This window comes from Crocuta crocuta, unplaced genomic scaffold (genome assembly GCF_008692635.1).
Source record: "Crocuta crocuta isolate KB4526 unplaced genomic scaffold, BGI_CrCroc_1.0 scaffold167, whole genome shotgun sequence".
NCBI classification, from domain to species: domain Eukaryota; kingdom Metazoa; phylum Chordata; class Mammalia; order Carnivora; family Hyaenidae; genus Crocuta; species Crocuta crocuta.
This window is the reverse complement of record NW_027532406.1, coordinates 2758649-2771703: the sequence shown is the minus strand read 5'-3', so window position 1 is coordinate 2771703 and position 13055 is coordinate 2758649. Positions and strand designations below refer to the sequence as shown.

General features: G+C 38.8%; 1 protein-coding gene across 12 annotated transcripts in view; it reads right to left on the bottom strand.

Moving 5' to 3' along the window:
- The window catches only part of USP54 (ubiquitin specific peptidase 54), a 128407-nt gene that overhangs the window by 36792 nt on the left and 78560 nt on the right, over window positions 1–13055 (bottom strand). For all 12 annotated transcript variants that reach the window (XM_077778699.1, XM_077778700.1, XM_077778698.1 and 9 more), the window contains 5 exons: window positions 3526–3660; window positions 1825–1938; window positions 1607–1689; window positions 807–912; window positions 549–695 (listed from right to left, as the gene is read on the bottom strand). In XM_077778699.1, coding sequence (XP_077634825.1) covers window positions 549–695; window positions 807–912; window positions 1607–1689; window positions 1825–1938; window positions 3526–3660 — 585 coding nt within the window. The remainder of the gene's footprint in view (window positions 1–548; window positions 696–806; window positions 913–1606; window positions 1690–1824; window positions 1939–3525; window positions 3661–13055) is intronic.

The following is a 13055-nucleotide window of genomic DNA, read 5'->3' as shown; positions in this document are numbered from 1 at the left end:
ACTGCCCTTAAGCAATACTAAGACACAAGAACTAAGTCAGAAATAAAGGTAATTATTTCTTTTTTATTTTTTAATTTATTTTTTAATTTTCTTAATGTTTTATTTATTTCTGAGAGAGAAAGAGACAGAGCATGAGCAGGGGAGGGTCAGAGAGAGAGGGAGACACAGAATCTGAAACAGGCTCCAGGCTCTGAGCTAGCTGTCAGCACAGAGCCCAATGCAGGGCTCAAACCCACAAACCATGAGATCATGACCTGAGCCAAAGTTGGGTGCTTAATCAAGTGAGCCACCCAGGTGCCTCAAAGGTAATTATTTTTTTTAATGGTTTTTTTCTTTTTTTTGAAGGAAAAAGACACAGCATGAGTGGGGGAGGGGCAGAGAAAGAGGGAGATACAGAATCTGAAGCAGGCTCCAGGCCCTGAGCATCAGCACAGACCCGACATGGGGCTCAAACTCACAAACCACGAGATCATGACCTGAGCCAAAGTCAGACGCTTAAATGACTGAGCCACCCAGGCACCCCAGAGATAAAGGTAATTAATACTCACATCACCCAACTTAAGGCAGGTACCCAGGCTGTGAATGACATCTTCTGCCAGGTCTGAGTGGTCTGAGTCCCATACCAGTCCAATTGTGATAATTTGTGGAGCATTCATCAACACACGGCGAATCCGAATCCTTTCTCCACAGTTGCTCTGAAATACATATATAAGGCTGGTTTGAGATGTTTCCCAGTGGCTCTGCCTCAATTCCCTAATCCGAGGACTCCCCTCCCCACTCTGAACCCCACTCCTGACTTAACTCACCGGACAGTTCCGTAGATCCCCCATGGTGCTGGCATTTTGCAGCAACTCACCAAACATGCTTGGTGAGGGTTTTTCACGTCTTTCCAGCATACAAATAGCCTGATTGCTTCAAGGTGGGGGAATGGAAGGGTATGATGGCAGGAGTTACACAGAGTTATAACTGAATCAAATAGATTATTCATGCAAACTCCTAACTCACATGTTAGATTTTCTTCCTCTGCCCACTATACCAAAGCCCCTTGTCCTGACCAGCCTCAGTGTCCCGAGCACAATGAGCACCTTTGCCTGTACTCAAATCCAAAGCTCATAGAATCCCCATTTATCCTCCCACCTTGCTGACCAAAACTGAACCTAAGAAAAGGGGAGAGGCAGTTGGGAGAGGAGGGAAGAAGAACAAAGATTATTTTAAAATTATTGTTCTGGGGCGCCTGGATGGCTCAGTCAGTTAAGCAATCCAACTTCAGCTCAGGTCATGATTTCACAGTTCGTGGGTTCAAGCCCCGTGTCAGGTTCTGTGCTGACAGCTCAGAGCCTGGAGCCTGTTTCAGATTCTGTGTCTGCCTCTCCCCTGCTCACACTCTGTCTCTGTCTCAGTCTCAAAAATAAATAAAGATTTAAAAAAAACAAAGAAAAGATTCATCCCTTGATGGGAGGATCATATATTTAAAATTATTGTTCTGAGTTCCTATAATATAACATAGTCTTAACAATAAGGATATAAGCTATTTGGATACTGTCAGTTGAAACTTATCACTTGAAGGAGTACCTAAGGGTACAAATAGAGAACCTTTAAGACTCACCAAAGGGAAGTGGTGGAGATGTAATGCACCATCTGGATGAAAGGCAGAGGATCAGAAGTGGCACCACAGCTGGTACATACACACTGGACCCAGGGTAAAAAAGCAAAACCAAGCAGCCACAGTCATTAATTGTTTTGCTACCCATCTGATAACCCACATCCCAGGATACAGTGCTCTTGAAGAAGAAAAGAAGTGTTGAAGACAGAGATAATGTTCACCTGTTCAAACAACGTCATTGCAAATTTCTGGTGGGAGATGCAGTGTTGGGCAGTGCATATATCTTCTTTGGTTTCATCAGCAATGTGAAAGTGAATTCTCATCAGGAGGTTTTCCTAATATGGAAAGAATTAAAAGCAGTATATCAATGACACTTAATAGAGAAATGCACAAATTGGTAGGCAATTTACTCAGAGGAATAGTAATCCTCTTGGAAGGTAGGAATATCTCTGTTTTTTTTTTTTAACTGTTTAATTTGAAATAATTATAAATTCACAGGAAGTTTCAGAAAAACATATAGGAGGTCCATGTACTCCTCACCCAGTTTCCTCCAATGGTAACATCTTGCATAACTACAGTATAATAGCTAAACCAAGAAATGGACATCAATACAGTCTCCAGAGTTTATTTAGAGTTCACCAGTTTTACATACACTTATTTGTATCTGTAACTTTATGTAATGTTATCACATGTATAGTCATATAACAACCACCACAATCAAGAAAGAAAATTGTTCCATCACAAGGTTCCCAAGGTTTATTATTCCTTTATAGCCTTATCTACCCAATTCCAATCCCAACACCTAGCAACCACTAATCTGTTTTAATTTTCTTATTTTAAGAATGTTATAAGTGGGAGCATATGGTATATAACCTTTTGATATTGTGTTTTTTCTCTCAGCATAATTCCCTTTATATCCATTCAAATTGATGTGTAAATCAGTAATTCCTTTTTATTACTGCATAGTATTTCATGGTATGGAAGTACCAAAGCTTGCTTCACTATTTACCATCAAAGGCATTTGGGTTGTTTCCAGTTTGGGGCTATTACAAATAAAGATTCTATGAACATTCATGTACAGGTTTTTTATAAACGTAAGTTTTCATTTCTCTGCGATACATGTCCAGGAATACAACTACTGAAACTTATGATAATTTGCAAGTTCAGTTTTTTAAGAAACTGCCAAACTGTTTTCCAGAGTGGCTATATCATTTTACATTTCTACCAGCAATATATAAAAGTAATCCAGTTTCTCAGGAGTACCTATGACTTTGGTGCCATTTTACCCAAATTCACCAAAGTGGAATATAAATCACTTCAGACTTTTTTTTTTTTTTAATGACAGAAAGAATCTAAAGACAGAGAGTCTTTTGAAGGTTGGCTGAGAGAACCGAGAATTCAGAAGAGTCTTCTACTAAAAGTCACTGTGAGCAATGTAGCTATCTAAATAGCACATCACACCTGTGCTAGGGACTCAGTTATTCTGTTTAAATATCTTTATAATGCAGGAGTTCACAAAGTGTGATAGTCCCCAGACCAGCAGCATCAGTATTAGCATCACTTGGAAACTTGTTAGAGCTAGATATTCTTGGGCCCTAATCCAGACCTACTGAATCAGAAATTCAATGGAGCGTGACACAGTAATTTGTGTTTTAATGATCTCTGTAGCTTTTGAAGGTGAGACCAATGTTTTATGCCATGGCAAGCACAAAACTACCGTTAAGCCCAAAGGAGAAAGAATAAACCCATTATACAATTCCTGCTGTATTAGCAGAGTCAACTTAGAGCTCTGAGAAACTAGGGAAATTCCTAGTTCTGAGAGACCAGGGACAGAGTAAATACTACAGTAAGGTACCCAGTCCCTGATGGAGACCATCAACAGTCTCACCCCATATCAAAGAGAGCCAGAGGCCAATACTTACAAAGCACTCTGCAGCATCATCCATAATTCCCAGCTGGAAACGCTGTTCATCCTGGAAAGTCTTTGCCAGAGCACTGCGGAGAGTGTCAGATGGAAGCACTTTTTCACTACTACACTGAAACTGGTTAAAGATTCCCTGTAGGGAAAAGGTTAGACAAGGGAAAAGGCACAATGATGTTATTAAGCTTCTATACATCCCAGTCTGTCAAGCTAGCATCTCGATGCTTATAACAATGGAACCAAATGTATTTCCCATGAGTTGATATGCTTGCAGTTAGTAATAAAAAAGTAAAAAATCAAAAGTCAGAATAAAGGGTATAATCTGTGCTAATAAGGATTCTTGCTCTTCCATCTGACTGTCATGGAGAGACCACTGTCAAGAGTTAATAGGGTACCTCATTTCCTCTGATACAGGTAGAGGTAGATGATTCACAGTAAATAGGGCAACTTATATATAAATGGTTTGGAAAATATTCTCTGGGGGTTCATCCTATTAAACTTAGCCCCCTTCTCTTAACTTAAAATTACTCAAGGGGCACCTGGGTGGTTCAGTCAGTTAAGCATCAGACTTTGGTTCTAGTCATGATCTCGCAGTCTGTGGTTTGGAGCCCCGCATCAGGCTCTGTGCTGACAGCTCAGAGCCTGGAGCCTGTTTCAGATTCCGTGTCTCCCTCTCATACCCTCTCTCTGCCCCTCCCCTGCTAGTGCTCTTTCTCTCAAAAATAAATAAACATTTAAAAAGTTTCTTTAATTACTCAAAAATTAAAAATTAAAATTAAAAAATAAAATTACAATGAATAATATAACAAATACCTATTTGTCTAAATACCCAGAAATAACTATGCCATCATATTTATTCCTAATCTACACATAAAGCTAATGTCCTGGGTACCTGGGTGGCTCAGCTGTTAAGCATTTGACCTAGGCTCAGGTCAGGATCTCACGATTCATGAGATTGAGTCCCACGGCTCACCCGACATCTCGCTGTCTCTTTCTGTCTCTCTCTCTCTCCGTCTCTCTCTCTCCTTCTGACCCTCCTGTGATTCTCTCTCTCTGCCCCTCCTCTCTCAAAAAAAAAAGCTAAAGTCCCGTTTAAGACCACCCACTCACTATCATGAGTTTGTTGCACAGTCTTCTGTTTTTTAATACTTCTGTATACATATGTGTAAGTGTATGTGTAAGTGTGTTTATGTGTGTGTGTCTAAATATACATCCTTATATAATATATAGTGCACTTTTATGTGCATTTTTTGTTTATATACAAAGTATCACACTGACTTACAATTTTAAATTCAGCATTATTTTTGAGATCTATCCATAATTACAAACACACACACACGGTTCATCCCTTTTCACTTCTGTATTATGTTTTATCAGGTCTATATCACGTCTATTTATCCATTTCTTTATTAAAATTTTGGCAGTCTCCAATTTTTGCTATTGTAGAGGCTATGTCAACTTCTACTTCCAGCAACAGATGAATATAAATAAATTTCCCCTTATCTCTGTCAGCAATTAATAAATACAGTTGGACTAGTTAATTTTAGTCTTTATTAAACTACATTTAGTTTTCCTGGGTCTTTTGCAAATATGACTTATGGCAAATATCTTCTTCCAATGTTCTAGTAACTTTTACGTGGAGCAGTTTTTAAATTTTAATGTGATTAAGTTATCCATCTTCTGCATCTTTACCTGATCTGAAACAATGATGGATGTGATGTTCAGAATATAGAAACAAAGAGTGGCACCTGGCTTCTTCTCAAGTGGTATTGGACCTTCCCAACATAAACTAGAATGTGCTCCCTTGACATCACATGGCCCAGATCCTCACTAAACCACCCAGATAAACAATAATTTCAATGATGAGTTACATGTCAACATACCAAAGAATGTGACTCACTTGAAATTCTTACCAGTAATTTCTTCATATTAAAAAAAGAGCCATGGTTATTTTTCAGACTTACTAATGAGACCAGAAATTAGACCATTTTATAAACCTACCTATGTGATCTAAGAATAGGAGGCTCCACCAACCTAGAGTGGTCAAATCTTGGTCCTCATCTTATTTAAATTATCAGCAGATAATTCACTCTCTTCAGATTTTTATTCAAATATTACCCACTCAGTATAGTATTTTCTGATCACTCTATTTAAAATTGCAAGCTCCACCCCCTGTTCCCCAAACCTCCTACCCTCACCTGTTTTAGTTTTCTCTGTAACACTTATTATCATCTATAATACCATGTATTTTACTTATTTATTGTCTGATTACACTCTCTGAGGACAGAAAATTTTTGTCCTTTAATTCTCTGCTACACTACTCACTCTCAGCACCTATAAGGGTACTGGCATATAGAGGGCAACCAATAACTAGGTTTTTTTTTTCTTACTTTGCCAAGTTGGTTTCCATATAACACCCAGTGCTCATCCCAACAAGTGCCCTCCGCCATGCCCATCGCCCTTCTTCCCCTATCCCCCACCCCCATCAGCCCTCAGTTTGTTCTCCTCATTCAAGAGTCTCTCCCCTCTCCCCAACTATTTTTCCCCTTCTTCTCCCTCATGGTCCTCCGTTAGCTTCCTCCTAATCCACCTATATGTGCAAACATATGGTATCTGTCCTTCTCTGCCTGACTTATTTCACTCAGCATAACACCCTCAAGTTCCATCCACGTTGCTACACACGGCCAGATTTCATTCTTTCTCACTGGCATTGTATTCCACTGTATAACCAATAACTAGTTTTGAATGGATGGATGAATGGATGAATGAATGATGTGATATGGGTAGATCTTACTAAGGAAAAATATTATCAAGACCCCTCTTTTTTTTTTAAAGCAGATAAAGAACCACCCAGAAAAGTTGAAAATTTTTCTTAAGGTAATATAACTGGTTAAAGCAAAATGGGATTGAACTTCAATCTGCTAGTTACAAGTTGAAACTATTTTTTCCAGGAACACCTGGGTGGCTCAGTCAGTTAAGCATCTAACTTTGGCTCAGGTCATGATCTCATGGTTCGTGGGTTCAAGCCCTGCATTGGGCTCTGTGCTTCCAGCTAGCTCAGAGCCTGGCGCCTGCTTCAGGTTCTGTGTCTCCCTTTGTCTCTGACCCTCCCCTGCTCATGCTGTCTCTCTCAGAAATAAATAAAAACATTAAAAATTTTTTTTAAAAAAGAAACTATTTTTTCCTCATTCTACTTTCTTTTATCTAATGTTTATTTTTTGAGAGAGGGGGAGAGAAAGAGCATGAGCAGGAGTGGGATTGAGAGAGAGGGAGACACAGATTCTGAAGCAGGCTCCAGGCTGTCAGCACAGAGCCCAATGCAGGGCTAGAACTCACAAACCACGAGATCATGACCTGAGCTGAAGTTGGACATTCAACTGACTGAGCCCCCCAGGTGCCCCTCCTCATTCTACTTTCTTACTAGCATTGTTCCTCCTGATATACATTGAGCATCTATCCCAACAGCAGCTCAAGGACAATTTGCTATGTAACCTGCTATTATTTCCCAGAAATGATTCCATATGATGTGGAGGTGACAGTATTAGTAATACATATTTAGTATTATTTAATAAGCTCGGAGCTGGGGGAAAATCTATTATAATTGCTCAAAGTTATTTTGGATTAACCTAGACATTTTTCACAAATNCCCTTGTTCCTCCGTCAAGTTCCTCCTAATCCTCCTATACGTGCAAACATATGATATTTGTCCTTCTCTGCCTCACAAATCTATTTTAAAATCAGGTAAAGGCAAGACAGGACCGTCTACAATTTGTTACTACAAATAGAAGAATGTCTATTAGTGACCCTTAAACTATACCAAAAGGAAAGGTCTAGGTCCATAATTAAACATTCTCAGAGGACAACTGATATATATACACCAAGTGATTTTGAAACAGAGGAAGAGAGAAACAAAAGAAACAGTGGGAAAAGAAGCAATGACCACTATCAAATCCGAACCTGTTGCTCTTCTCAACTGCTAATGATAAGATATTACTAAGTTATTAGTGCTGGGGCACCTGGGTGGCTCAGTCGTTTGAGAGTCAGACTTCAGCTCAGGTCATGATCTCACGTTTGTGGGTTCGAGCCCCGTGTCGGGCTGTGTGCTGACAGCTAGCTCAGAGCCTGGAGCCTGCTTCGGATTCTAGGTCTCCCTCTCTCTGCTCCTCCCCTGCTCGTGCTCATGCACGCTCTCACTCTCGCCCTCTCTCTTGCTCTCTCTTTCTCTCAAAGAATAAATAAACAAAAAAATTTTTTTAGTAGGTGGGGGTGCCTGAGTGGGTCAGATGGTTAAGCTTCTGACTCTCGTTTTCAGCTCAGGTCATGATCATGGTTTCGTTAGTTCCAGCCCTGTGTCGGGCTGTGCACTGACAGTGCAGAGCCTGCTTGGAATTCTCTCCCTCTCTTTCCCTCCCCTCTCTATCCCCACCCCTCTCATTCTATCTCTGTCTCTCTCAAAATAAATAAATAGACCTTAGACAATTTAAATAAATGAATGAATGAATGAATGAATAAACAAAAGAGAGTTAGTAATAGTATTTACCTCCTAGGGTTATTTACAGATTAAATAAATTATCTTTTTCTCTATCTACTGTCTATATCTTAGACTGATGCCTGGCTATATAAGTGCTATCTAAGTATTAGCGGCCATCATCATCATCATCATCATCATCAATTATTATATTTTAGGTTACTAAGGAGCCTGTCTGCCACTGACCTTGGGTCAGAAATGCCATCTACTTTGAGCTACCTCCCTAGTCTGAAATCTGGGTAAGAAGGACAAAACTCTTCTCTTTCTGTTGCTCTTATTCAAGAGAGGCAGATTTCCCATGACTAGATAAGGGTTTTAACACAGAAGGGAAAAGATGTAAAGTCAAAGCTCTGCTTATATCCACACTGGATATCCAACAACAGATTTGACTCTTGTGTTCAGTGGCATCAACATCTCAAACTATACTCTTTTCTCATCTCTTAATTACAGGCAACTTTCTCCATATACACCGAGTATCTGAAAGTACTCAGAATGCCTGCATCTTTTTTATTTTATTGTAATTATTGTTATCAGTCTTGCTCTGCTATTATTAGGAAAAAGCAAGTGTATCAGAAATAAAGCCGCCTGAGCTCTCCCAGCATGCGTCTGTGGAGCTGCAGCTCTGGAAGGAGCCGTAGCACAAAGCTTCTCTGTTAGGGCAGCACACTAACCCCTGTGTGTCCCTCTCACATGAGCACAGGGCTGGAAGGGGCCTCCCCCTGTTCCCTTTTTCACCCTTCTGCCACCTTTCCCAGAGGGAGATCTTGTTCACACCAAAGAAAGCCAAGAACATTTAGTTCAGCAGTAAGAACAGGTGGTAGGACCAATAAGGAACAAAACCTGGTATTCTTCCAATTGCTGGGTTCTGTGGCAGGGAGTGAGAAAGGGCAGGAAAAACCAAAACCCAGGAATCATTTTTTCTCTATGGCATCCTGATGGTTTCATTTCAATAAACAAAGAAAACCCACCTTTGAGGTTTCTCTCTGCTCTTCTTCCCAAAGTGAAACCAAAGAGGTCTTCCTTTTCATTCTCAGGAAAAGGCAAATTACTTTTTGTCTGTTAACTATTTTTTTGGATGCAGTGCAAAAGCAACAAGACTTTAATGACTAAAAGCAGGTGCTTCCCCACCCATTTCTCATGTAGCAAACAATTCTACCCACAGGAGCACATAATTATTTGGATTAGTAAAAACCATGTAAATAAAAGTGCCATAAAGACAGAAAGTCTTTGTGCTTTGGCATCTACAAATGCAGCTGTTGCTTACGTTTTTTTCCCCCCTAAAACACGGACTTTTGTCTTTAGGCAGGAACAGCTATTAATTTCTCTTTCAGTATTTCTTAGCCTAGCCTTAGCCTTCTAAAAGAAGTCATGAGTAGAGAAGATGGGAGTCAAGAAGAAGGGCCACAGCTAGATGTGTTCTGGGCCCTAGGTCTTTGTAAAGTTAGCAGTCCAACTCATTCCTGAAAGGTGTCCAACAGTAAGTTCCACAAAGGCACGATATACTTTATGCACCACTACTAACTCAGTTCTTAGGGTTTCTCTTCTTGACCAAGCTTCCCAATCTCTCATCATTTTGGCTCTCATAATCCCTCCTTTTTTTCCACACCTAGAAATCACAGACTTAAATAAATTGTAAGCGTGAATGTGGCCAATCAAGCCTGTTTGTAAAAACAACCCTCTCAAAAAAAGATAAAGGAGCTACTATTACTTGAGTACTATTAAAAAAGATGACTTTCACTAGTTTTGTGTTCAAAAGAATCTCAAACATTCTCTTTCAAGAGGGGGAAATAACATGTAAATGTGTACCATTTTGGCACCCAAATCAATGACATTGGATTTTTAATGTTTTATTCCAGAAAATTTCAAACATACAAGGGTAGACAAAATAGCACAACAAATGCCTATGTACCTATTATCTATCTTCAACAATTATCAGCCTGTGGCCAATCTCATTTCATATATACAACCTACCCACTTATGCCATTCCCAGATCATTCTGAATCAAATGCTGGATACTTATTCATCTGTAAATATTTTGGATTTGCCTCTAAAACATAAGAGCTTTCTGTTTAAAACTTAATCATAGTATTATTACCATGTTAAAAAAAGGTGATAATAATCCCCTAATATCATCAAATATCAAGTCGGTTTAATGAAACTCTTGCTCCAACATTGGGGAAGGCAGAGAACAGCTGACTAGTTTCTCCCTTGGGATTCTTTAACCTTATGTCTAAAAATACCTATCTTCTGGACTTAACTGATTAGAAAATTATCTGCATATCCTATATCCTTCCCTTTAAGTAAATTCAGCCATCAATACCATTATCTCCCCATGAGTTTTGGGCTTTTTTTACACTTACTTCATAACCCAATACTTAGTACCTGAAGTGGTGAAGTTAAAGATCATCACAAAGTATCTATCACACTCATTTGTGCTACCGATGCAAAAGAGACACCCACATACATACAAAGACAGACACAGAAAGAAATACCAAGACTTCAAGACACTGGACAGAGAGCCAAAGAGCAGAGATAGGCCAAATTCACCAGAGGATGGTATTGCTTTTAGTGGGAAATCATAAACTAATGTTGAAATTTTACAAAATATAAGTCAATTTGCTAATTTTTGCCAAGATCAAAAATTCAGGACCTTAGAGATTACCAACAGTATTTAAATCAAATTTTGACAATCAATACCATAACCACTTACCCCACAGGGGAAATGAAAAGGGGGACCCTTCTGGACATGCACAAAGATTTTGAGATTGTATAAATTTCAGGCTCTGCCATAAATTCTGGAAAGGAAAGAATCATGATGATCTACTATGTTTTTCCTTGCAGTCATAACCCTCTATTTGAATATCATGTAAAATTTTAAACTCCAAAGTTTAAAAAGGATGGAAGATTCAACTTTATACTATCCAAGTTATGGCAATGGTTAAATTAGTTGAGAATATTTAGGAACAGCCTAGTAGGACTTTAAGACTAAGAAAGATTAACCAAAAGCCCACACACATATGCTCATATCCCAGAGATAAGCAAAACAAAGAAGTTCAACTCAAGTAAATGATATCTGCATTAGACAGGGATATGCATTCCTCATGTGAAGGCTGTTGATTACTAACTAAAATTTCCAGGTAACATATTAGAAATCTAATTTTCTGATTTAAATAGTCCAACATAATGGATTTACTCCTCTCTGATATTGGCCAAGACTACAGGACAATGAGGAACCTGCTATTCCAATAATCTACCAAAAACAGGACTTGGAATGATAATGCACAATGAGCAATTTCTTATACCACTTTACTCCCTGTGCTTATGCTTCCCAATAAAGGAACAGCTACCTGGTATACACAAAATATATTGAGGTATTCATTCTCTGAACTCTCAAATTTCTCCCCAATTTACCGATGGGCTATCAGCAGAACACAGACTTTCCCACCCTTTTCAAACAGTCTTACTCCTTTACAGATACAGACTTACATTACAGGACACCTTATACACAAAAAACTATTTCCTCCCCACCTATCCCCCACCATCACCACCTGGCTTTGATGCCTTGTACTAGCATTCTTAAAAGAAAAATCACTAATTAAGGAGATTTGTTGAATTTAATCAATCAATAAAGCATTCTTCTCTGCCTATAACAAAAAACACTCTGTCCTACATCTTGGCACACTGCAAAGCCTCTAGTACAATCCCTGGAAGAAGAACAAAATCTTTGTGGCATACTAAGTACAGAGGACGGATTTCCTCCCCTGGACAGAGATAAATAAATAAGCCAACACCAAAGTCATACCCTGGGGGCTGGAAACATAAGGGCAGATTCAATATGAATAATAAATAAGAGTTCTGGGTTATAGGCATGACAACAGTTCAGGTCAGGAAATTCCTTTTAGTAACACTAGATGGGAATAAATCAGGGGATTAGAAGAGACAGAGTAATTAGCACACAAATCTCTTCTTTTTGCTAAGTCAGAGTTGAATCGCATTGTGGTTCAAAGTAAGAAGAAAGACATACTGACACAAGTTATTTTTAATGAAAGCAATCATTAATAATTTGCATGCAAAATTTTGAGGATGAAATTACGTTAGGAACTTAGTATCAAGTAATGCAGAAAAATAACCCAATATATTTTACAGGACCAAAAGAAATGGATTATCCTAAATATTATGTATGAACCTCCAAAAAGCAATTATAAGCTCTGGACACAACATATACTATGGTACCTGGTAAAGGCCACAAGGCCAAGAACACTGACATTCAGAGAGCAGAAGAAAAAGCAAAAACATTAAACAAAAGGTGTTCACATAAGACCAACAGTGAAAGCATTTTAAAGACTGGTGCAAGGTAAAGTAAAAAGTGGAGGAAAAAAAAGACACAGATCCTCCAGCCAGACTCAGAAGGGCAAATCCTTCATCCAAAACATTGGATTAAGAGAAAGTTGGCTAGCTTTTGATTCATCTAGGAATATGTCTGTGTCTCTTTTTTGTTCTTAATATTGAGCTCAAGAGCTAAACAATTATGTTCCAACATAAAATAATTCTTACTTTATAGAATAAGCAAGTACTGAAAGAGTACTTCAAATGCAGTAATTTTGGGAGTTTTCTGTTTTGAAAAGTATCTATGAAATAAGAATTTTACATTTCAAACTTAGCGTTAAAGAATGCAAACAAGTCACCAAGTACCAGCAAAAAGGAATTCTTATTTGCTTCACCAAACATTCCTCTAAGTTTTAAACAGAAGGCAGGGAAAAAATGGGATTTAAATATATGGAATTCCACCCACACTGGGACACAACAAAGTTAACATGTAACTTAATTGTAGGATCCAGATAACTGCTCTGCTTGACAGAATCCCAGGCTTTGACTCTTCAGCAAATCTCCCCATCATCAACTCCTCCCGACCGCCACCACACATACACCTCACCCTTTCCTAACCAAATGAGGCATTAAGGGGCCTAAATTAAGCAGACCTACTAAAAGAACCATAAACCCAA